Below are 25,684 nucleotides of genomic sequence, written 5' to 3'. Positions count from 1 at the left end.
AACTTTTCGGACCATCCCCTTGTAGTTGTTGGAATGAAAGGCGGAGTGCATGGGTGTCAATGTGCCCTCAAAACACCATGAAAGATTGATTTGCAGCACTTTTCAGCCCCCTGACATTACTTGGAGAGGAACTGAATAGGAAACCCGCGAGCCGGGGACGGAATAAAGATGTTCTCTCTGCTGGAAGAGAAGGAAAACTGCTCATTTACCCCCAGTCCATCAAGCCCGAAAAATAGAGAGGAAAAAACAGAGAGAACTGTGGCTATTGAGAAGAAAGGGGCTGTATATACTCATCTAAACGCTGTCACAATATACTGAAGGGCTATGAACAACCATGAATATTAAACCGCTTATTTCAACAAGGGCTGGAGAAGTGAACCACGTCAAAGCAGCTTTGCATTTTTTGCATGGGAACAATGCGGTAAAGCACGTTGAGCTTGTTTCTATTCTATTATTCCCGCGCTATAACTCCCTGGAAGAAAATTAATATTGCCAACCACATGAATGCGGAATGCCTGAGAAAGAACGTTTAAGCAACTCCCAGACCCAATGGCCTTAATTTGATGACAGACAAACGTTTAAACTAATTGTTGAACCAGTTTAAAGTTGACAGCATTTTCACTCTGTTAAATAATCGTGGGACTCATTGTGCTGTATAGCATTTGAGTGGAATATAGAAACGTGAATTTAGCATCAATTGTTTAGCCATATTTACATTTGATCTACGCTATATGTTATACGGCCCTAATCAGTAACTTTAAAATGTACATTTTATATTTTACTAAAACGATTGGTAAACTGGCGACCAGGTGATTTTTGGAATTAGTTTTATAGAAGGCTGTCTTAGACATCTCTCGTGAAGAAACATCTAATCTGATTGGTGTGTAAAGGGATGTTGAATCATTTGTAAGTGACTGAAAAAAATGGATATTCCCCTAACATATTTTTGTTTATTTACAATCATGTCTGCATTTATATTGCTGAGTAGTCTTGGCTTATAGGCTCCTTGTTGTCTCTCTCCATTTCACACACTCTCTCTCTCTCTCTCTCTCTCTTTCCTTCTCTCTCTCGCTTTCCTTCTCTCTCTCGCGCTCTCTCTCTTTCCTTCTCTCTCTCTCTTTCCTTATCTCTCTCTCTCTCCCCTCTCTCTCTCTCTCATATGAAAGGGAAGGACCGCCTAATAGAGGCGGCTTTTCTTCTGCTGCAGCAGGTCCATACCATAAGGGGAGTGTCATTAATAACTAATTAGAGAGGGGTCAGACCAGCAACTTATAAAGAGGACCCTCGCTGCAGGAGGACGGCACATTTCCACCCAGCCGCCTAACGGGAAGGAATATCCACTTTGCATTTAAAGACACTCATATCTGAACACGGCTTGCAATAGTTTGCGAGATGGGCTCGGTATTACCTGCAGAGGCTTTAGCCCTGAAGTCTGGATTTAAATGCCAGAGTCGGTCCTTGTCTGATATTATCACCTCAGACATTCTGCACAGTTTCCTGTATGGACGGTGGAGAAATGTGATCGGGGAGCACCTGATGGAGGAGAGGCAGAGCAGCATCGGTCCCAAGACAGCCTTCACTGCCGAGGTCCTCGCACAGTCGTTCGTTGGAGGTAGTTGTCCTTTTTGGAGTTCTTCCTATGATTTCTGTACGGGCAACCAGCCACTAGGCCTAAAGAACGTATTGCCTAGGCCTGTCTGTGGCAATTTAACATCCTAATGCTTGTCTCGTTAAATGTAGCCTTATTATTATTATTATTATTATTATACCAAATTGTGACATGGGCTATAATCAGAGTGAAATCATATATTTTTTTTTTAAATATGGTTAATTTTATTAGGCTATAAAACGACTGGTCCAAAAAAACAATACCCTCAACATGTTGACTCAACCTAGATGTATTTTCTATTAACAATTTCTGTTATTTTAACAAGTGTCCCTCTTGTTGACAATAATTTACTAAAAGGCGTGTAAAATGGGCATTTTGTAAGAATGTATTCAACACAAGAACCTCAGTGAGGTCTCATGTGTCATTGAGAGTGAACCAAAAGAAGTGGAAACCGTCACTCCTCTGTTCTAGATTTCTTCCCAAGGTCTCTGTGACTTTCTCATTACTGTTCTCCCGTATTTTCATTCTTTGGCCTTTTTATTTCCACCCATTTAGCGCATTAACCCATTTAGTGCTTTGAGACCTTGCATTTAGAAGCTTGTTAGGCGTGTAACTGTTGCTGACTGAAAGACGAAGGGTATTAAACTCATTTGGTTAACTTTGTGCTTGACCTGAGAAAGTTTCCACTTAAACCGAAGGGAGAGAAAGGTTCCCTTTCTTTGAGGTGTCCCGGGTTTTATCCCGCATTCATCAATCTCCGGACAGTCTCTTTTCCTATTTTGGCAGCTATGGGCTCCGGCGCTTTTCTCTTTCTCTCGCCTTAAAAGATTTCTGTTCCTCAGATAATGCGCCGTGAAGGCTAATTCTATTGCCATTCATACCATGTCAACCATCTAATCGCCTTTCCATTTTTTTGTTCGAGAAATTCCTGGGCCTTTTAAACAAGTCCTCATTTCATTCAGCGCAATTTTATTGCTACAAAGTTCTTAAAAGGATAATGAATTTGGAATTAGCCGTTTCTTTCCAGTAGGGTATAATGAATATCACATCTGAAGCATGACAAATGGCTGGACCCTGAGCAATAGAAGACCATTTAACCTCTCTTCGAGCCGTCTTTTCGCAGTCCCAAATACATTTTCTTTGATTCTGACATTAAAGAAACCCAAGTGTTTAAAAAAAAAAAAAAATTGAATGAGGATAAATGCTTGCGAGTTTAAATTTTTTTTTGAAACAACTTTCAATTCATCCATTTAATCGAATTAAACGGTGGATGAGATGTTGGGCTACCTAATATTTCGTGACCAAAATAAGATGCAAACTATTTGCTGCGTTGGCAATTACAAAATGTTAAACACCTAATTCGTAAGACACTTAAATAATATTTTAGATAAGTCAGTAAAAATATGTTTTTAAAATTCATGATTTATTAAAACGCTATCAAAGCATCATATTTAACTTTTATTTTTATTTTTATACGCCCAATATTCGAAAGATGGGCCTATACATCAACCATTGCTTTTTGACATTTTATTTTATGAAAAAAACATAATATTGGCATTAATGCACAATGCCTGACTTAAACCACTCCTATCCTCAACGTCTTTTAGGCAAATTGATTAGCTTGGGTAGGCCGACAATTTCATGCATTTATAACCATGGAATGACCAAATTCACAGGTTTAATGAAATGTATGCAGCAGTCAAATAACCTACTATTTTTTTCTGTTTGCAGAGGTCCAGAAGCTGTCCAGCCTGGTGCTGCCCAGTGAGGTGATCATTGCCCAGAGCTCTATACCTGGCGAAGGCCTGGGCATCTTCTCCAAGACCTGGATCAAGGCAGGCACAGAGATGGGTCCATTTACTGGCACCGTCATCTCCCCTGAACATGTGGACCTGCTAAAGAACAACAACCTCATGTGGGAGGTGAGAATCATCTGTGCAGCTACCATAACTAGGGACTGAGCTGCTATCACAAATTAGGCAGGAGAATAACAGCATTGAATCTCTGTATGTCATGTTTGTGAAGGAAGCACATATGCAAGGGGGAATAGTTGGTCTTGTTCACCAGTAAACTGTATGTATAAGAGTCTGTCACACATGGACAATAATAACCACAACGTCAATTCCACGTTTGTTTTAAGTAATTTAATTGACATAATGTGGAAACCACTTTATTTTAACCAGTGTGTGTGCCAAGTGGGTAATTTGCATTAAAATTGTACCAGACTCTTAACCTCTTGCTGTTGATCTCAGGTGTTCAACGATGATGGCACGGTACGCTACTTCATTGATGCCAGTCAGGAGGACCATCGCAGCTGGATGACCTACATCAAGTGTGCGCGCAACGAGCAGGAGCAGAACCTGGAGGTGGTGCAGATCGGCAGCAGCATCTTCTACAGGGCCGTGGAGGTGAGAACCAAGTCAGATACGGTCACTCACAACTCTGACATGCAGCCTTCACAAGGACCGTTGAAAGCGTGTGGTTGCTGCCATGACAAGTTCTGCAGCTAAGCCCATTCATTTGTAGGCCTTTGTTGGTGTAGACTCCATAGACTGTATAAAAGGGTCAAATCTCCCCTAGCCTGTATAGGGCAACCTATTTTCAGCTGCTGAATAGCACAACCTGCTGTTTGTACAGAGATCTGACTCTTGATGCGTAATGCAAAGTTGGTGGAGAGTATCATTGGAACAAAGGATCTCCACAGATATAGTTACCTCATCCTATTAGTTCTTTAACATTCCTCCTCCTGCTCTCTACAGACTATCCCTCCAGACCAGGAGCTGCTAGTGTGGTACGGAAACTCCCACAACACCTTCCTTGGTATTCCTGGCGTTCCCGGTACAGAAGAAGAGCATCAGAAAAAGAGCCGCAATGGTGAGCTCCTTTTTCCTCACGCTATGGGCGTTAGAGAACCAGATTACTATCTGACCCCCTTTACCTGTGGGGCCAGTGTGTTATGGGCTCTGCTGCAGCCAACAGATTTACATCACCCTTGTTCATTTCAAACTACTGCAAATAGACTGATTCTTTTCCATGTCACAATCAACATTTGATAATTCATAAACTGATGTGATTGACATAAAGATCTCACCTTCCCTCTTTCTCCTTTCCCTTCAGAGGACTCCCACTCATGTGACGGCTCTTCATCTTGCTCCCCCTCGTCCTCCTCCTCTTCCTCGTCTGCGACTAGCCGCATGCGTTGCGTCATCTGCCACCGGGGCTTCAACTCGCGTAGTAACCTGCGCTCCCACATGCGCATCCACACCCTGGACAAGCCCTTCGTCTGTCGCTTCTGCAACCGCCGCTTCAGCCAGTCATCCACCTTGCGCAACCACGTGCGCCTGCACACCGGAGAGCGCCCCTACAAGTGCCACGTGTGCCAGAGCGCCTACTCCCAACTGGCAGGGCTGCGGGCACACCAGAAGAGTGCCAGGCACAGACCAGGGGCGGGGGGCGCAGACACTGCCTCCCAAATCTCACCTCCACCCCCACCGATCACCAGCCTGTCCCAACACCAGGTCCCCCTGGTTCACCATATCCCCACCATGGTGCTATGATAGCAGAGAAGAAAGAGAAATGTGCTAATGCAAACAACTCTGCACTTTACCTCTGCACACTTGAGCCACAGGTTGCGCTCTCCCTCCTTCTCAGAGAGGCTACTGTTTGCTGGTGTGGCAGGCATCGCTATGACTTTGCAATGAACCAGAGTATGTCCGGGTGTACTATGTCTGGTGGGTTGAGCTGATAGTACAGATGTTCTCAAATACATTTCTACTGGTTGCCTTATTTACAATCCAGTCTGCTTAGTCTTATTGGGTATTATGTTTGTAATGGTCACAAAAAAATCAGAGTGTGTCAAAAACACTTTGTTGTTCCAAAGGAAACTGTTGTACCATTGCCTGTACAGAGAATCTGAACAAAGGACTGAATGTTGGTTCCAAGAGTAGGCTAACTGTCCATTATTCATCTGTTTGTATAGTCAATACAGTATTGCCAGGATGCAGCATGTCAAAGGAAATACTTTGCTATTCTAGTTAATAATTCTATTGGTCAAGATGAGTACTCTGTATTTCAGATAAGGATGTTTTACCATAACAGATTTTAGTTTTTGGGTGGTTCCTTCATGCTGTCATTAAATACAATTATCCTCACTTTACGTCCTGTCATTGTAGGCCTTCCAACTCAGGAGGTAGGTTGTTTGAAAAAGTCAAGTAAAAAAGTTGAATTCCAATGAAATGTACAGTATGAAGAAATAGGTGTACATTTTTCAAAATTTTACACTGTAATAAATTGTCCCTGTATTTCTGTATATTAATGTAAAGTGTTGTGTAATGATGAACTGTATGTGAATGTAAAGACGTGTGCTTTCCTTATATTCTAAATAAAGAATGAAATTAATACGTCTGCATAGTGTTCTTTACTTTGGACCTTTTGGTAGCCTATTATGAACTAGCGCAGTGGAGGCTGCTGAGGGGAGGACGGCTCACAAGAACGGCGTGAACGGCGCGAATGGAAAGGCAATTGATACTATTCCGCTCTAGCCATTACCACGAGTCCGTTCTCCCCAATTAAGGTGCCACCAACCTCCTGTGAACTAGCGTGTTGTGAATGTTTATTAGGTGTAAAGAAGACCATGACCGACAAAAGCACACAAGTGGCTATAATCGGGCAATAATATTTATTTGGGAGGACCATAGCTCCTCCTTGCACCACTTGGTGAGGATTCTCATCATCCTCCCTGTGCCTCCTGCAAAATACAGACTCTGTGGATAGTTGTGTTGACTCCCTGGCGAGGGAGGAACCTGTAGTAGAGAATGCATGGGTTGTGGATGAGGTGCATCTGGAGGGAGGCAATGTTGGGGAACCACATCCGGCAGTCGCAAACACTGCCTCCATCCTCCTGGCGGACCTGGAAGGGGGCAAATGTATTCAGGTAGCTGGCCTGGAGATGCCTGGAGGTTGGCTCCCGGATGTGAAACATCCTACCACTGCCATCCAACTCACACAAGAATGGTTCAGACCCTGTAGGTGACATATCAGTTGACAAAGCACTGTCCACACAGATGTCAAACATCTTATACTTCATACACTGAGTATATAAAACTTTAAGAACACCTGCTCTTTCTATGACAGACTGACCAGGTGAATCCAGGTGAAAGCTATGATCCCTTATTGATGTCACTTGTTAAATCCACTTCAATCAGTGTAGATGAAGGGGAAGAGACAGGTTAAATAAATATGTTTAAGCCTTGAGACAATTGAGACATGGATTGTGTATGTGTGCCATTCACATTGTGTGAATGGCACACATACACAACATGGATTGTGGATTGTGGATTGTGTATGTGTGAATGGGCAAGACAAAATATTTAAGTGCCTTTAAACAGGGTACGGCAGTAGGTGCCAGGCGCACCGATTTGTGTCAAGAACTGCAGCGTTGCTGGGTTTTTCATGTTCAACAGTTTCCTGTGTGTATCAAGAATGGTCCACCACCCAAAGGACATCCAGTCAACTTGACACAACTGTGGGAAGCATTGGAGTCAACGTGGGCAAGCATCCCTGTGGAATTCATTCGACACTTTGTCAAGTCCATGTTGTGCAGAAGAAATATCAGCCAGAGCAGAGAAGCATGAGATTGAACTTCACTCAACTTTCTAGAGATGTCCCCGAGTTACCCCCTTTACTGTGGGAATTGTAATCAAATCAATGCAATATTAGCCTCTTTCAATGCAAAACAAAACAAACTATGCAAGAGTATGCAAAACTAACAATGCCAGAGATGCTGTTGTAGGCAGAAAGTATCGGGGTAGGATTCTATTGCATTTACATGCACATCTCTGCCGTGCTCTACACAGACCTGTGGGGCATAACCAGTCAGGGCTGCAGTAGGCCAATATGCAAATAGACCATTGCCATATATGTATCTGTGCTGTTCCCTGTGAACTGGGTTGTGTTTACAGCATGATCTGTGATGAGTGATGGCTTGTTTTGAGATCAAAGCGAGAGCTGCATGTAAAACGTGTGCACATTTGTTCATATCCTTTGCTAGTTAGTGAATTATTAGCCCTGTTAGAGATCATTTGTAGTCAGAAATGGGGGAGAGATTTATTCCTACAAGAGCACAAAACGTGAACATTTCTATCAATCTTTGAAAAGCTAGTCAGGTAAAGAGCTTTTTTTGTCTTAAAGGGGCAGTGTTGTATTTTGGGACAGGCTTGAATCAGCTAAGTAGCCAATAGACAGAGGGTAGCATCATTTGTTTGATTCTCTGTAATAATGGTATGGGAATAATAACGCATTTTATTTTGTAAAGTGGTTTCTGTTTGAATGTTAAATGACGAGACAGAGGCATTGATGCGAGTAACCAGTCTTGTTCAGTACATCACAACACATCCGAGTATCTCAAGCACCCCGGTAAAACACAAGAGTTGCAGTAATGAACATTTACCAACAGATGGCATCACTGTGCCATCTTACACCCATAACAGTTGCATCAAACAACACAACATTTTCAGTCTCATGGAATTTAGGCCTACTTTGAACACCACACATTGGCTACTACTGTAGGCTGAATTATAGAACAGCTATTTCCATGTAAAAATGTTATGATTTTCGGTTATTTATTTATTGCCCTCTACACATAATGATAGTGAAAAATGCTCTCGGTGGGTTGAAGTATCGCTTCAAGTCCACATGATGGCGCAAGACACTAAAGAAAACTAGCATCCTTACGTAAACAATGTTTTTTTTTTGCAAAACAACGCATTGTCTGTTTCACATTATTACTCATGCAGTTTGAAATATTGTGAAAATAAGTTATAAAATGAATGAATGTCGAGAGATATTATTTGGATTTTGTGGAAATCGTCTTCGGTACATTCTGAATGGCCAAGGATCAGATGACGTCAATTACATGCGCCGTTTACATTTACAGAAGACAGAAAACATGGCTGCGGACATGAGATTACCAACTTTTCGGAAACAAGTATCGTTATCACCCTCTCTGTCTGCTTTGGATGGGAAAGATCTAGTTGTGCCCGGTGATGTGATTACATCAGATACAGGGTTTATGAGGTATGTCTGTCTACAAGCTAGTATGAACCTCACGAGTACTGCTCCCATTTTATAACATTTTGAGTCTGAGCCCCCCCCCCCCTTCTCTTTACTGTAAATCAATATTAATCCACGTCTTGTTTGCCTAATTTGCTTTAGATAGGTAGCTAACGTTAGATATGACGTTGACATGATATGTCAGGTCTCACTTGTTAGTGCATAATACTCTGCAAGTTTCACTTGTACAGTACTGTAGCTATTCACTCCATTCATAGGTTATTTAGCCAGCTTGACGTCCCGTATGGATAATAATGAACATCAAATAAGAATATTGTATGGCAGAAGATTATTTATACAAAAATCGAATAATTAATCCGTAATAAGGATCCTGTAAAATGTTTTCCCTTATACACTACAGTTCAAAAGTTTTGGGTCACTTAGAAATGTCGTTGTTTCTGAAAGAAAAGCAAAACTACATAGGCGTACAGAGGCCCATTATCAGCAACTCCTGTGTTCCAATGGCACGTTATGTCAGCTAATCCAAGTTTATCATTTTAAAAGGCTAATTGATCATTAGAAAACCATTTTTAAATGATGTTAGCACAGCTGAAAACTGTTGTGCTGATTTAAGGAAGCAATAAAACTGCCCTTCTTTAGACTAGTTGAGTATCTGGAGTATTAGCATTTGTGGGTTTGATTACAGGCTCAAAATGGTCAGAAACAAAGTACTGTCTTCTGAAACTCGTCAGTCTATTCTTGTTCTGAGAAATTAAGGTATTTAATGCGAGAAATTACCAAGAAATTGAAGACTCGTACAACGCTGTGTACTTCTCCCTTCACAGAACAGGGCAAACTAGCTCTAACCAGAATAGAAAGAGGAGTGGGAGGCCCTGTTGCACAACTGAGCAAGAGGACAAGTACATTAGAGTGTCTAGTTTGAGAAACAGACGCCTCACAAGTCCTTAACCGGCAGCTTCATTAAATAGTACTCGCAAAACACCAGTCTCAACTTCAACAGTGAAGAGGCGACTCCAGGATGCTGGTCTTCTCAGCAGAGTTGCAAAGAAAAAGCCATATCTCAGACTGGCCAGTAAAAATAAAAGATAAAGATGGGCAAAAGAACACAGACACTGGACAGAGAAAGATTGTAATACGTGTTATGGACAGAGAAATCTAAGTTTGAGGTGTTCGGATCACAAAGAACAACATTCGTGATGGTCTGGTGGTGCTTTGGTGGTGGTAAAGTGGGATATCTGTACAGGGTAAAAGGATCTTGAAGAAGGAAGGTTATCACTCCATTTTGCAATGCCATGCCCTGTGGATGGCACTTAATTGGAGCCAATTTCATCCTACAACAGGACAATGACCGAAAGCACAGCTCCAAACTATGCAATAACTATTTAGGGAAGAAGCAGTCAGCTGGTATTCTGTCTATAATGGAGTGGCTGGCACAGTCACCGGATCTCAACCTTATTGAGCTGTTGTGGGAGCAGCTTGAACGTAAGAAGTGCCCATTAAGCCAATCCAATTTGTGGGAGGTGCTTCAGAAAGCATGAGGTGAAATCTCTTCAGATTACCTAGAATGCCAAAGGTCTGCAAGGCTGTAATTGCTGCAAATGGAGGATTCTTTGATGAAAACCTAGTTTCGAAGGACACAGTTATTTCAATTAAAAATCATTATTTATAACCTTGTCAATGTCTTGACTATATTCACTATTCATTTTGCAACTCATTTCATGTATGTTTTCATGAAAAACAAGGACATTTCTAAGTGGCCCCAAACTTTTGAACGGTAGTGTATGTCAGTGGTGTATTTGTGTTCAATTATATGCCTTATATGATATACACAATTGAATACTTGATTGTGCTGCATTTCCTACAAATATATGGTATGACATATTTGAGCCAAAATATATTAATTATGAGTCGTCTATGAATATTATAAAAGTGTGTTCTGAGAATGTAACCTCTACAAAAGATATGCTTTAATTGTATGTTTTACATTGTTTTGTATAAGTCAACATATAAAAAATCATGACAATTACAATAAGAAAAATACAATATTTGAATCTAAATTTCCATGTATGAGTTTCCATGATTAAGGCTGGGCAGCACCTCCTACTGGACAGTTTCTTTATCTATAGCTATGCCTTTGGTCTCCCATCCAGTGTTTTAACCAAGCCCAGCCCTGCTTAGCTTCAGGGGTGTCATGCAACCCAAAAAATATGAGGGGGCAAAAAGTACGTGAGGATGGCAAAGGGCTGGTCTCGAGGGGGTCAAGTTGGAGAATTTAGCATTTTGAAATGAGAGAGCTTTTTCCTGAAATCTGGAGCAGGGATGGGCAACTTGATTTTTACTGTTGAGAGAATAGAATACAAAAGACTGAAAAGCACCCAAAGGAAAAGCAAAGATAAAAAGGTGTGTTTTAATTAGATCTATTTTAAATATGTCCACAGTTTCAGCCCCCTCAGGTTCTCTGTCAGGCTATTCCAGAGGAGGGGGGAATAGTAACTAAAGGCTGTCTCTCCATGCCTTTTGGTCCTAGACTTTTGGATAGTTAAAAAGCCAGTGCCAGAGAACCTGAGAGACCTACTGGGTACACAACTTAAAATCATCTCTGACATGTATTGTGGTGCATAATCGTGGAACCAGTACACCCAACACATCAGTTATCGTATTAAAACAGCAAAAATTTGCCTCCACCCGATAGCAAAATGTGTAGAATGTCAGGAAATTAGCTTTAAAACTGCAAATATTTCTATATGCCGCATGGCAAAATGAGTAGAATTGCATGAAATGAGTTATACAATTGCAAAATCTTCTCTCCGCCCCGTGGCAAAATGTGTAGAATTTCAGAAAATGGGGGGAGGGGTTATGGATGTGGGTACGCAGACCCACAAGCCACTGCAGCCCCTCATGAGTTCTGTTTTTGTATGGCCCCACCCCAATCAAAGCTGCCCATCCCTGATCTAGAGTATATCATGGTTGCTATGTGTAGCACCTTTTAATTAAACTAAATATGCTTATCTGCTGAAATCTGGGTAAAAGATGGAAAGGAATGTGAGTCTTATTCAGTACATTTAGTAATTACTTGCCAGCAGGCATTCCAGCTAAGATAGTTAGACAATCTAGCTACTCTTAACTTTTTATTGATAGCCTGAAATGTCTTCGTGGTAGCAAGTTAGGATATTGGGAACCAATCTGGGAAAGCTAAAGCCAACTTCATAAAATTGCCAGGTGGCTGGTAGTATTACAGAGAAAAACAACAACAAATTCAACTATATCTATATTAAACAGGACAATTATGAGGGGGCACATGCCCCTGTCCCCTATGGGCATGACGCCTCCACTTAGCTTTTATATTTATATCAGACTAGTACCAATGTGCTATCGTGAGAATGATTGTATGATTGTTGCGAGATCTCCACTTAACAGCAGTGAATCTATTTAGTTACCAGTCATTCCTCATTCTCCCCCTCCTCTTGTCCCTTTCTCCCCTTCCTCCTCCTGCTTTCCTCCTCCTCGAGGTGGTCTTGCATGCGTCAATGACATCAGACAGTGGTATGCAAGTGCGTTGAAATGTGTATGTCCCATGTATGTGACACCTTTTAGAATGCTTCGCTTTCATGTTACTTGTATGTTTAAAAAAATATATAATACAATGTTTACATGTTAAATACCCATATGTCAGATATTACAATAATATTCTATGAATCTTGTAAGTATATTTACTGCTATATGTATTACTGACAAGTTCCAGGTAGAACATGTAACAATCTTTTCCATATAGGTCACTATACTATTAATTAATATTTGTTGCACAATTTCAAGTTTATCTTCATTGAATCATACCCCCTCTGCCAAGTTAATTTGAATTGTGTTCAAATCAAATTTTATTGGTCGCATACACATATTTAGCAGATGTACTTGCAGGTGTAGTGAAATGCTTGTGTTCCTAGCTCCAGCAGTGCAGTAATATCTAACAATTCACAAGAATACACACAGATCTAAAATAATGGATTTAAGAAGTATTTAAATATTAGGACGAGCAATGTCGGAGTCCAGAGTATACATGACATTGACATTGAAAGTGGATATTGAGTGAGTCACGATTAGACCAAACTTATTGTCATTCTAGGGGTCATGGGACTTACATGGATGAAGAAAAACTAACAGCCTCTGTGGCAGGAGAGGTGGAGAGGGTGAATAAGCTCGTCTGTGTACGGCCGCTCAGGACCAGGTAAGTGGACCAGGTGCCACAGTAATGTCTGTAGTCTTAGATTTACCACAGTGATTAGCTACTGACTCTGTGTTGAAGACAACGGTTCCATTGTGCAGCATCTGCTGTTATTGTATCACAGTCTAAGTTGGTATGTAAAAAAATTAATTAAATTAAAAAAAAACCTATATGACTTGTTATTGATTAATTTTGCCATCTTTATCTGTTCTGATTCCCAGGTTCAATGGGGAGGTTGGAGATGTGGTGGTCGGAAGGATCACAGAGGTATGTTTCCATTTGAGGTGGTGATACGATTCAGTAAGGCTAATAATGACTTGGGGTGATCGTGCTTCTTCTGGTTGGAGCTTAGTGTTTGTCTGCTGTTTGTAGGTGCAACAGAAGCGCTGGAAGGTGGAGACCAACTCCAGACTGGACTCTGTGTTGTTGCTTTCTTCTGTCAATCTGCCCGGAGGAGAGCTGGTGAGTGGAATAGACAACTTAGATCTGGGAATATGGAAGTGTCTTTGGGTAAATGTGTGCTTGGTCCTCTCTTCCTCTTAGCACCCAGTGCAAGCATATTGTTATGACACTGTTGGTCAAACGTCTTTGGATATTTATTTACATTATTCTCTCTTTCTTTCTTTGTCTTACCATAAATCCATCTTTCTATGTCTATATCTGTCCTTCTTAGAGGAGACGGTCAGCAGAAGATGAGCTCACCATGAGAGACTACCTTCAGGAGGGGGACCTCATCAGTGTATCCTCTGATCTGACCCTAACCAGTAACCTGGGCCCTTTTTCCTTCATCATATCCAGCCTACCCTCCGAACTACACTGAAATACATGGAATCTTTGTTATCTTGAGATTCCCTTTTTTTTTTTACTCTACCGTCTACTAGAAAGTGTCATTCTCTCATTGATGAATGCATTAACTTCTATCTGCTCCATCATTTGTATGTGACTATGGTCAAGATTGTCCTTCACTAGCTCTTCTCTCAGGCAGAGGTACAGTCTGTTTTCTCGGATGGAGCACTCTCTCTTCACACCCGCAGTTTAAAGTACGGAAAGGTAGCTAAGATGAACTACCCAATGTGTGATCAACAATTTTGATGTTCTATGATTTTTAAAGTGATTGAAAATCATTGACCTCATATTCTTCTCTTATTAATTTGCAACCACATCACATCAGCTGGGGCAAGGAGTTCTTGTGCAGCTATCTCCCTCTCTCATCAAGAGACAGAAAACCCACTTCCACAACCTGCCGTGTGGGGCCTCCATCATCCTGGGCAACAATGGCTTTGTGTGGCTGTACCCCGCCCCAGGACAGCAGGACGAGGAGGCTGGAGGATACTACACCAGTCTGGAGGTATGAGCTGCCTGGGGCTACAGAGATGTGAGTGGGAAATACAAGGGATCCAACTTCTACGTAGATAATGTGAAGTGTTACTTGAATTTGTATTTATCTTTCAACAAGACTTATAACTGTTTGACTTTTACTATATTATCTACCCCAATCCTTCTGTTTCCCTTTCTCAACATGGTCTTTCGGCTCACATCACTGTAACCTCTCCCTCTCTCAGCCGGTCTCTCTCTCTGATCGGGAGGTGATCTCGCGGTTAAGGAACTGCTTGCTGGCCTTGGGGGCACACAAGGTGCTGCTGTATGACACCAGTGTGCTCTACTGTTACGAGTCATCACTCCCACACCAGGTAACGCTGTCTGTACTGATCTGGCTAATGGAATGAGGATCTGAGAGAAGCAAACCTTTCCATTCATTGTGCCTCAGTTAGATCATTATTTTTAAAAGGGACACGATGGCAAGCTATTTTGCATGACACACAATCTATAGCCATCCAAGCCATTCATATGATGACAATGATGACATTGTATTTTTAGCACCTTTCATCAGATTTCAAAGTGTTTACAAAGCATATAAAGTTACCTGTCTCTCTGTCTTTCTAGATCAAGGATATCTTAAAACCAGAGGTGATGGAGGAGATTGTGATGGTGACGCGTCAGAAACTGGTGGAACAGGAGGGTTAGAGTATCAGATGCAACCTTTCTGTGACCTTGTCACAATGGAAGGTTGGTGTTCCCTGCATTCCAAGTCTAGGCACCAAGGCCTTAACTGTGTTAGGGACTGAACCCCCGCCCAAGGTCTGCACTCTCAACCAGAAGATACCTGGGTCGTTCCACAAAAAGCGCCTTTTGTGTGTCCCTTTGATATTTTAAGTAAAAATTGTACACCAATATTGAATTTGAATTGTTATATTAAATTAAGTGCTCTTTAATGAAGACCACATGGAGCATTCAATAAATCAGATGTTTTTTAAAATATGAATAAAGGCTTGCTAAAGTGTAATCATGCCGCATTTGGACTTGTCCCTTATTTAACCCTGTGTCACTTCTCTTAAGATTTCAACCCACTTAATCCCACATTGTCTCCCAAGTTTCACCATCATTGTAAATCCCTAGTAATTGTGTTGCTTCGACAGTCATTTCTGAAGATTAGGGATTCATTTACGTCTGTCCCTTAATTTAAGGTCAACCCTGTGAACTGAACTCATTTTAATATGGTGACAGTTTTTAGTCATTTTCTGAATGGGTGCATGCTTATTCGTAACTGGAATAATCAATTTCATAAATGTGTCAAGTGCAGCGTCTGGTTGCTCCTCATTACACATCACAGACCAGCAAATATTATTTACATCATCAACATAAGAATCACTACAAAACGTATTGTAAGATCTCTTATACACTATATTAGGCCCAGCCTTTGGAACGTTGGTTTCCCTAGACATGGCCACTATATTGTGATCACTACATCCTATGGATTTGGATACTGCTTTAAATCAAATATCTGCAGCATTAGTAAAGATGTGATCAGTACATGTTGATGATTTCATTCCTCTGCTGTTTGTAACTACCCTGGTAGGTTGACTGATAACCTGAACCAGGTTGCTGGTTTTGGGTCATTGATAAGTCATTGTCTCAACGCAGCCTTAAAATGTGTGAACAGAGTCCAGGAGCCAAGATGACTTGGATGGACTCCGTCATTCCTGTAGAATATCCTCTGTTTCCAGAAGGTGTCAAAGTTATCTATAAAAGTGATTTAAACTAAGGTACAGTAATCTTTTAGCCAGGTGTGTAATGCCAGTAGTCTGCTGAATCTTTCATGCCCATGGACCAACAATGGTAGTCGACCTGAAATGATTGGCCGCTTTTTGGAATCTTTCAGTGCTAGAATCAGTTATTTAAAATACATTTTCAGAAGTTCCAAGCTAGGCCTCCTGATGTCGTTTGACCCCACATGGACTACGACAGCATCAGCTCCCAGCATCTGTCGTAGAGCGGTCGGAAGCAGTCTTGTAATGTTCTGTACTCGTGCTCCTGGGTAAGCACAGGGTTTTTGCTCGGGGAACCAAAATGTTTTTTTTTTTACAATAGAGCTGCTGGTGCAATGGCTGAGGAGGTCAGAGGAATGTTGATAATGTTGTACTTTTGTATGAATAACTACTCTCGTAAGAAATAAATACCAAGCTGTTCATGCCTCAAGCTATCAGTGTGTGAGAACTTGATATAATCATGCTTGCAGGTAGTGTTTCTAATGAGAGGTTTCCCCAATAAGACTATCTTACCTCAAGAGGGCACATGTTCTGAGATTATGAGAGATCCTTGTGGAGGAATCTTAGACAGCCCCTCTATGTCCATCCCAAAAAGTTCTCAGCTGATTCTTTCTTTTTTGTTTACTCCTATTTCCCGAAGATGAGTTGAAACGACTCCAGTCAGTAAGGACAACTTTTTGATTCATGAAACCAACTCTACTGCCTGCCCTTTACCTTTAGTGAAACTGCTATTTATCAACAGTTGATACTTTGCAATGATTTTATGTCAGTCTATGACTTTAGCCACATTGACATACTACAGAGTAGTTCAGCATGTCCCATCAAAAACACAGAAGAGATGGGTCTGTGTGGGCCCCATCCCTATCTACTTGCCCACGCACGCTCTGACGTAAAACGTATCCCCACCCATATTTTAGCAAACCACCTTGCTTACGGAAATAATATGGCTGCCTCAGCGGAGGCTATCCGACCGAAGTTAATTGCACACAATTTATCGAAAGAGCTATGAATAAGTATAGGAATCAGGGAGATACAAACGACGGGCTTGTTATTTGCACTTGTTGAGAAGGAGCTGCGAAAACTCCCTGACAACACACTGGCTGGCTTGAGAAGTTTGGAGTCTGCGCCTTGGTTAAAGTACCTGGGTCGGGATGCACTGCTGGAGATAAACTCTGCAGAACGGTGGACGCGGAAGTTTGACAAATAATTGAATACCAAGGGTTGGGTGGACATTTAGCCAAAACTTCATTAATGTTGTCACTATTGACTCAAACGAGACGACAACGTACTCAGTCCGAAGTTATCGTTGGTTATTAGCAAGTTAGCTAGTTAGACAGATGTTGACTGTTCCGATGTGTGTTTCCAGGTTCTCGAACGCCATCTAGCAAGCAAGGCTAGCTCCACGGTTAGCTGTAACTAGCATTCCAACAAACAGTGTTGCACGAGCACTCTTGCATCTTCAAAGCTACTGAATAACATTCTTCAGTTGTCTGCAAACTAGCTCATTGAATGAGTGTTTAAACCTTTTATATTAGCCACTGGCTTTACCAGAAAGCTATCATCTAAGTAATGCGAACTAGTTAAGTTTCGCATGATTGCTCATCAAGCACAGTTTACCCCGTACTAGTGCCTTTTGTCATTCCTAAGTGTGGCCTGAAAAGCACGAGAGATGGCCACAGAGGGATATGACCGCAAAACGAGCTAAATGTCAAATATACATTTTAAGGCCTCAAATGAGTGGATTGCATGGAGATGAAAACCAATACGTTTGTTAAAGGGCACAATGAGAAAACATAATATCTAGTTATTGTAGTCTAGGAGGAAGTTGCTACAGGGCCATGTGCAGTATTGACATGATCACAACTGCTGTACAACATGTAGCCGGTATTTGACTAGGCAAGTGTTATACGGCCAGTGTCTGCAGATATATTGTATTGGGACGACCAGGATTGGTGCCTGTAGCTGTCTACCGCGGTTGCTAACTCTATGAACCATTTTACCAGATATGGAACTGAGGTTTCTCAGCTCAGCTGGTAAATGTAGGAATTGTGCCTTTTCTATAATTCTGTGTAGTTCCCCATCTTGATAGTAGCTTTCTCAGTTGTTCTCGAGTCCTCTTTACTTTTAAAGCAACCATGTCGATGGAGCACAGTAGTGGCTTAAGCCTGCATTATGTTATTTCATGCTGGATGAATGTAAGTCATCACGATTAGTCCTTGGATCAACATTGTCTTTTGATTGGGCCTCCAGTATTCTTCTGACTGCCTTCGTCTTACAAATAAAACCCACAAGTGCCATTAGAGACCTTCTCTAACAGTAACCGAAACAACCAAAGCAGTCAATGCATGATAAAGAGGGAGGAATTTGAGTAATAAGGACCAGCCTGCCCATTCGCCATTGCATTGACCTCCATCCAAAACTCCTGCATTGGTGTCAGTGGTGGGATGCAGAAGTGAGCATCTCCCGCCGCCTCCACTTTCCAGTCATCACCGCACCAGGAGAGACCAAACTGACTGAGGAAAATCGCACCACGGAGGGGGGTCCCTGCTCTCCTTCTCCTACCCACCAGGTTCCCTACACCCAGGTGGTGAGAGAGCCCAGTTTGGTGACCCGGCCTGGCACCCTGCCCTTATGGGGCAGCAGCCGGGGAAATTTGTTGGGGACCAGAGGAGACCGAGTCTGCCAGCGCTGAATTTCATCAAGGGAGGGAAGAGGGAGTCATCACGGCATGGAGCCCATCACTGTAACGTGTTCGCTGTGCACGGTAAAAACACACTGTTTCTGTACCCAACCCCTACTTTGGTCATTAACAATATATTGTCTTTTTTTTCTCCCTGTCTTCTCTTCCGAATCTGCTTCTACTTACCTCTTCCTCATTCACAGTTCAGTAGAGTTTGGTCGTGATTGGTTTCATCATGCTTGTTCACCCCGAAGGTCAAGCTTTTTATGATCGTTGGGGATATAGGTTTCAGGGCTGTGATGAGACAGGCACCGTTTTTAAGGGGCCTGCATCGAAGTTCACTTCGCAATCATTTGACCGTGCTAGTATGCCCACACTATTGCTCAATCTTCTGTGGGCAGCATTATTGATTTGTGTGAGTGTTTGGTCATGGAGATTGATGAATAATATCCCACTGTGATGTCAATTGACATGTCAATTTATTTATATATTTTTTCATCACTGTACTCCAGTTATTGGTGGGTTGGACAGTTTTTGTGTTTCCTCAGCTTTTCAGATGAAGCTTACCGTAGTAGGCTAGTGGAGACAACCAACAGCAACAGGTGATATAAAGAGTAAATGGCCTGCTTTGACTGAAAGTCAGGACGAGTTGACTGGATAAGTCCCAGGATATGCATCTCCTTGTTTTCACAGGGGCACAGTGTAAACATATTAAGCATAAACATTTTCAGGGATTCTGTATGGAAAACTTTGATTTGGTAGCCTGTTTGTTGACAACATTCCCTTTTCAATCAGATTGCATGCCAGTGATACTGAATGTCTTTTAAATACAGCGATTGTCTCGGCAGGGATAGATACTCGGAGGCCTCTTGCGTAACAATAATGGGTAAGGATGCAAGTTAAAGGTGCTGCCAGTAAATGGAGAGGAGGACTGGAGTGATCTCCGGCAAAGGGTCAGTGGCAGAATTATTATAGATTTTGGCTCCTTCCTCCTGCAATGAGTCAGTTCACGAGGTGATGTGAGTCATGTTGCGAGAGGAGGGTGATGTCAGCACTCAGTCACTCACATCCATGTTGCTCTACCCGGGACGCCTTCGCTAGCTAGTGAGCTGCTAGCCTACGCAAAGCTTCTCACCAGGCCGGTTTAGACCTCCGCACACAGCCAGGGAGAGAGGCAGTGCAGGGCAAGCAAAGACCTGCCTCCCCCCTGCACCACTGTGTCACCACCCAAGAACATCAGAGTTGGGCTTCTAGAGAGTAATTGGAGTAGGTTGGTCTTCCCTACCTAATTTCCTCTAACTCCTGGTAATATTGCAATTCAGATAACAAGAAGTGGTTTAAAAGCCTGTCATTTGTTACCTGATCATTGTCGTAGTTCCGTATCAGCTATTGTTTTTCCTCTCAAGGGCGCTAGCACCAAGGCATGACGGCTGCCTGCTGGGAGGTTTTTGCGGGGGTTCAGGAAGTGGAAATGCTGTGTAAATGTATCTAAAGGACAGTTGAGATGCTCTGTTTTCTTTCCCTTTGTCCCCTCAAAAACAAGCCTGAAACAGGAAGGAGGAAAGAGGCATGTGGTCTAGTATGGAGATTGTAGAGCAGAAAGGGAAGTGAGCAGAGTGAGGAGGCCATTCCCCCAGGTTCCTGACTGACTTTCCAGGTTATTGCCCTCTTGTGCTGCAAGCTAGTCTGACATGGTCCTCCTGCGTTTATTTTGGCCTCTTCCAGGATTCATGTCGACTAACATAAGAAACATACTGGCTGTTGTACGTCTTTTATAGACCAACTAATGCACCTGCCATGGAAAAATCTAATGAGGCAGGCCTACTTGCCTGGTTTAGTTCAATGAGCCAGTGAGATAATAAACTTTCAAATGTTATAGACTTAGTGTAAAATACACTAAATTATAGGTAGCATGATCTAATTTGGAAGACTATTTCTTCTGATAATAGCCGGGATATACTTCTCCAGTCTCTCCATATGAGGAGCATTGGTTAGCCTACCCCCCTCTAGTGTAGGCTTGTTGTGATATCACCCCCACTTCCTGGTATCCTATGCGAGGGACCTGGGCTGTTCTAGCAGCTGCATTCATCATGTATGGCCCATGGAAGAGTCACCCATTGTTCCCCCCCCCCCCCCCCCCCCCCCTGTCTTTTGTCTGGAACTCATGGAATCTGTGCAGTCTAGACACAAAATCTACCCCCTGATCTCTTTGGGTCCTGAAGACGGGGGCAGCAGGCGCCTCCTGGTAAGATTTGCCGCTCACTGCGGCCAGCTGTTTCGTCCCTGGTGGCCTGGTCCTGGCCACGTCGCCAAGCTCTAGAGACAGACAACACTCTGATGTGTCAGAGGAAATAGGCCTATACTAGGCTACATGACTCTCTGTTACTGTTTTACTATCTGACTGTTTAGATGGATGATACATAGACTATGACTCTTGATGTGATGTTGGGAACTCTGAACGGTGAAGAGAATACTGGTCAAGGAAATGTAATTTTGTGACTCTAATGCTGGCATGTAGTTTTCACGCCTATTTTGACAGTTCTGGAACAGTTAGGCTAGCTGGTGGAACTTACCGGTAAGTAGACATTGACATTTCTCATGTCATCTGTTTCCATGTTGGAATGTCCCACTGCGGGGGTGGTTGGAGGGCCACCTTGCCCCCCCCTCCCCCTACAGTTTGCACTGTCAATTCTCTGTAACGGCCTTTGTGCCCCCGCTTGAGCAACACCTCCTCGATGAGTCATTTTGACCACCTGGAAAGGAGTGGTCAGCAAAGCCAATTTAGTCCCTAGCTGATGACTGGCTAAAGCAGTTATGTCTGTGTGTAGACAGATGGTGAATCTCTCCTTTAGGTCAGCTTGACACGCCCCCTCTTTCTAGGGGGCTGTTCACAGCATGCAGGTGGTACCAAAACTCTCTTATGGTCTCCTTTCCTTGTTTCCTATCCTCCATAACATTTGAGTTAAAAAATAATTCAAATGAGAGCTTTTGAAACAAATGTTGTCACAAGTAACACGCTCTTTTGCACGTTTCAAATTGAGTCCCAGTCCATATAGGTAGAGCTCAAGGCTCCACGGACCCAGGGTTCACACACCTTTAGCCTACATGTAGCCTAGTTTGAAGGCAGTGAATGAACACGGATGCCCTTGCCAAATCTCTCATTTGGCTTTTCTCTGTTTTGCACTTCCTCCTCCATTCATAATGGGGTGTTTTGACATCTGGTGCATATCCTCTTCACCAGTGTTCTCTGTACACCAGTCTTATCTGTACACCAGTCTTATCTGTACACCAGTCTTATCTGTACACCAGTCTTATCTGTACACCAGTCTTATCTGTACACCAGTCTTATCTGTACACCAGTGTTCTCTACACCAGTGTTCTCTACACCAGTGTTCTCTACACCAGTCTTATCTGTACACCAGTCTTATCTGTACACCAGTCTTATCTGTACACCAGTCTTATCTGTACACCAGTCTTTTCTCTACACCAGTCTTATCTCTACTCCAGTCTTATCTCTACACCAGTCTTATCTGTACACCAGTGTTTTCTACACCAGTCTTATCTGTACACCAGTCTTATCTGTACACCAGTCTTATCTGTACACCAGTCTTATCTGTACACCAGTCTTATCTGTACACCAGTCTTATCTGTACACCAGTCTTATCTGTACACCAGTCTTTTCTCTACACCAGTCTTATCTCTACACCAGTCTTATCTCTACTCCAGTCTTATCTCTACACCAGTCTTATCTCTACACCAGTCTTATCTGTACACCAGTGTTTTCTACACCAGTCTTATCTGTACACCAGTCTTATCTGTACACCAGTCTTATCTGTACACCAGTCTTATCTGTACACCAGTCTTATCTGTACACCAGTCTTATCTGTACACCAGTGTTCTCTACACCAGTCTTATCTGTACACCCCTCCTTTCTATTCATTAATTGGCCCAGTGTTAAGCATTTTGTGTGTTAAATAGTTAACCAATTAGCTACCCAGACTATCTACTCTTTTTGACTCTATGCAAACACACACTGGACACTACCCGCACACTCACACAAACTTACACTGACACTCCAACACACACACACACAACACACTCATCACATACGCTGCTGCTATTGCCTAGTTACTTTACCCCTACCTATGTTTCCATATCTACCTAGATTTCCTTGTACCTCTGCACATCAACTCTGTACTGGTACCCTGTGTATATAGCCAAGCTATCATTGTTCATTGTGTATTTATTCCTCGTGTTAAATTTCAAATATTTGATTGTATTCTGCATTGTTGGGAAGGGCCTGTAAGTAAGTATTTTACTGTTGCTCTACACCTGTTTTTTAACGAAGCTTGTGACAATAAAAATGTGATTAATGTTGCTCCAGAGGCAGCTAGAATAGTATTGCCTATTTTGCAGCGAGAGAGAGTTGAACATAGGGCAAGCCACAGCAGTGGAGTCAGGAATGTGACCTCCTGTGCATTCCTCTCTCAAATAGCTGGTGCAAACCCCCCCCCCCCCCCCCTTCTCGCTCTCTCTTTTTCTCAGGCGCCTTTCTGTTCCTTGCTCTTACTTTCCTTTTGTCTCCCTCGCTTGCTCTTGTTTCATAGCAATTATAGACAGACATATTGTTTTCTTGCTCAAATACCATCAAGCGAACCACTGAGGCAATTGCTCCCAGTGGCAGAAACCGGTTTGGTGGCTATGGAGTTCAGAGGTTTGATCATGTAAGGTAACATGGGTTATGATGATTATGATAAACCAGGCCTAATCACTACGATAGCCAATCATTAGTGCGTGTGAATGAGTTGGCTAAAGGTCATGATAGTGACATATGAATTAGATGGGGGAACTTGAAAGACTGAGCTAGTTTGCTAATGGGTTAGAGAAATGGCCAACAGTGATGGAATAAATACATTTTGCAGTGCATACACATGCTTTTCTAATCATCTGGGGTACTATTGTTAGTTACCTAATGCAGGCTGTAGGGCAGATGGGTCTTTATCTAGCCTGAGGGCAAGGCTGAATCATCAGTGAACCTTTCATCGTAGAGGTATGTCGGCCGAGGTGTTTGTTGTTGTTATAAACACATTGTAAAAGGCTGGTTGATGATTGTTCACATTCCCATAGCTTAGCCTAGGTCAATGGCTTGTACTTGTTTTGTTAGGTCATACTGTCCTCACCTTAGGCTATACAACAACAGGCATGTATGTTGATGTTCCATTATGAACTTCATATCAACTGTGTGTTATTGTGGTCACGTCTTCATAGTTCATTAATCTTATTTGGCATCATTTTCACTTTCTGCTCCTCCTCTGTGTGACTGCTCTCTGGCGTAGGCGGGCTGGGTGAGGTGTGCGAGCAGGGGGGTGGAGTACCTCACCAGCAGCCTGGCTTCGGAGTTGAGGAATAAGTTTAAGCCTTGCGTGAAATGTGCTCAGGGGAGCGTGTTTCATCATCGCTGTGCTAACCGGCAGGGCAGCAGCGAGCCCTCTGGACGGCTTTTAAAACAACAACAGAATCCTGTGCAAAAAAACACTCATCAGCCCATCTCTGAGTCCGCCTGAGCAGAGAGAGCAAGGGAGAGAGGATTTAAAGCTTCTGCCCCGCTCCACATCCCCTCTCCCTATACTCTCGTCCCCCCCCATCCCCTACTCCTTTTGGTGGTGCTCCTCATGGTGCTCCAGATTTTTCGGAGAAGACACACGCTCTAAGTCGGGGCAGGAATGCACTGTGTGAGCTCTCTCTCTCTGCCACCTTGCCTCCCCTCTGCCCTGGCCTAGGCCTGCAGCACAGCTGTTGTTTTCTCTATGGACAGCCTGTTACCTATGATGTGAATTCCATCTTGTGATAGAAATTCCATCCAGTCACAGCTTGTCTAATCCTAATGCCTCTGTCCCCTATTGGAATTCTGGGGCCACACATGTCCATTTTGCTCATGGCTTATAAATACATACATACATACACGTTTGGGGTCACTTATATAATGTCCTTATTTTTTGAAAGAAAATGACATTTTTTTTGTCCATTAAAATAACATCAAATTGATCAGAAATACAGTGTAGACATTGTTAATGTTGTAAATGACTATTGTAGCTGGAAACGGCTGATTGTTTTTTTTTTTTTTGAATATCTAGATAGGCGTACAGAATCCCATTATCAGCGGCAGGGTAGTCTAGTGGTTAGACCGTTGGACTTGTAACCGAAAGGTTGCAAGTTCAAATCCCTGAGCTGACAAGGTACAAATCTGTCGTTCTGCCCCTGAACAGGCAGTTAACCCACTGTTCCTAGGCCGTCATTGAAAATAAGAATTTGTTCTTAACTGACTTGCCTAGTTAAATAAAGGTAAATCAGCAACCATCACTCCTGTGTTCCAATGGCACGTTTTGTTAACTAATCCAAGTGAATCATTTTAAAAGGCTAATTGATCATTAGAAAACCCTTTTGCAATTATGTTAGCATAGCTGAAAACTGTCCTTCTTTAGACTAGTTGAGTATCTGGAGCATCAGCATTTGTGGGTTTTTATTACAGGCTCAAAATGGCCAGAAACAAAAAAACGTTCTTCTGAAACTCGTCAGCCTATTCTTGCTCTGAGAAATGAAGGCTATTCCGTGTGAGAAATTGCCTAGAAACGGAAGATCTCTATTCTTCAGTTTTTCTGCTATTCTGGCTGCATCTGGATCCACTTAGACACAAAGAAAACCAACCAGTGGCTCCTCCGCTCTAGCTCCCAGTCTCCTAGCATATGCTAATAACCATTCTCTCTCTCTACCTCTGGACAGGCAGGCCCTCTCCCTCCCAGACCTAGAAACATCTGCAGGACATCTCATTAAGGTCGATAGCCTGTAAAAAGAGCTGAGGCATTTACTGCATGTGCCCTGTTTACTGCGTTTGGGCTAAGTGTATACAACTGGCCTCGTTTAGACTGAACTGAGTCTGCCGCCACTACCATGTATTATTTTATGTAGATGGACCTCATAGCCGTTAACAGGGTATCTAT

The 25,684-nt window shown here is 42.6% G+C and overlaps 3 protein-coding genes across 3 annotated transcripts in view; all 3 read left to right on the top strand.

Annotated features, from left to right (window-relative positions):
* Positions 1 to 1,336: 1,336 nt before the first annotated feature.
* On the top strand, positions 1,337 to 5,321 carry LOC139388620 (PR domain zinc finger protein 12-like). Its single transcript, XM_071135389.1, has 5 exons — positions 1,337 to 1,612; positions 3,341 to 3,531; positions 3,862 to 4,017; positions 4,369 to 4,483; positions 4,727 to 5,321. The coding sequence occupies exons 1-5, from the start codon at positions 1,393 to 1,395 to the stop codon at positions 5,164 to 5,166; spliced, it is 1,122 nt and encodes a 373-aa protein (XP_070991490.1). The 5' UTR covers positions 1,337 to 1,392; the 3' UTR covers positions 5,167 to 5,321.
* Positions 5,322 to 8,522: 3,201 nt separating this feature from the next.
* On the top strand, positions 8,523 to 15,249 carry LOC139388256 (exosome complex component RRP4-like). Its single transcript, XM_071134806.1, has 9 exons — positions 8,523 to 8,683; positions 12,801 to 12,902; positions 13,121 to 13,166; positions 13,272 to 13,361; positions 13,573 to 13,638; positions 13,881 to 13,949; positions 14,071 to 14,247; positions 14,462 to 14,590; positions 14,844 to 15,249. The coding sequence occupies exons 1-9, from the start codon at positions 8,523 to 8,525 to the stop codon at positions 14,922 to 14,924; spliced, it is 921 nt and encodes a 306-aa protein (XP_070990907.1). The 3' UTR covers positions 14,925 to 15,249.
* A 1,674-nt stretch (positions 15,250 to 16,923) lies between these two features.
* The window catches only part of LOC139388717 (tyrosine-protein kinase ABL1-like), a 62,099-nt gene continuing 53,338 nt past the window's right edge, over positions 16,924 to 25,684 (top strand). The window contains exon 1 of the mRNA XM_071135574.1: positions 16,924 to 18,770. Coding sequence (XP_070991675.1) covers positions 18,638 to 18,770 — 133 coding nt within the window. The 5' untranslated portion in view covers positions 16,924 to 18,637. The remainder of the gene's footprint in view (positions 18,771 to 25,684) is intronic.

The sequence above is a fragment of the Oncorhynchus clarkii genome, chromosome 29 (genome assembly GCF_045791955.1).
Source record: "Oncorhynchus clarkii lewisi isolate Uvic-CL-2024 chromosome 29, UVic_Ocla_1.0, whole genome shotgun sequence".
In the NCBI taxonomy this organism is placed as follows: domain Eukaryota; kingdom Metazoa; phylum Chordata; class Actinopteri; order Salmoniformes; family Salmonidae; genus Oncorhynchus; species Oncorhynchus clarkii.
The sequence above is the reverse complement of the archived record's forward strand: the minus strand, read 5'-3'. Positions and strand labels throughout refer to the sequence as shown.

Bases quoted from the DNA above. Each gene is read 5' to 3' on its own strand.
- LOC139388256 (XM_071134806.1), top strand. From the start codon at position 8,523: ATGCGCCGTTTACATTTACAGAAGACAGAAAACATGGCTGCGGACATG. The intron at 13,362-13,572 runs GTGAGTGGAATA...TGTCCTTCTTAG, and splicing joins ATCTGCCCGGAGGAGAGCTG to AGGAGACGGTCAGCAGAAGA. The intron at 13,950-14,070 runs GTAGCTAAGATG...ACATCACATCAG, and splicing joins GCAGTTTAAAGTACGGAAAG to CTGGGGCAAGGAGTTCTTGT.
- LOC139388620 (XM_071135389.1), top strand. From the start codon at position 1,393: ATGGGCTCGGTATTACCTGCAGAGGCTTTAGCCCTGAAGTCTGGATTT. The intron at 1,613-3,340 runs GTAGTTGTCCTT...TTCTGTTTGCAG, and splicing joins CGCACAGTCGTTCGTTGGAG to AGGTCCAGAAGCTGTCCAGC. The intron at 3,532-3,861 runs GTGAGAATCATC...TGTTGATCTCAG, and splicing joins ACAACAACCTCATGTGGGAG to GTGTTCAACGATGATGGCAC.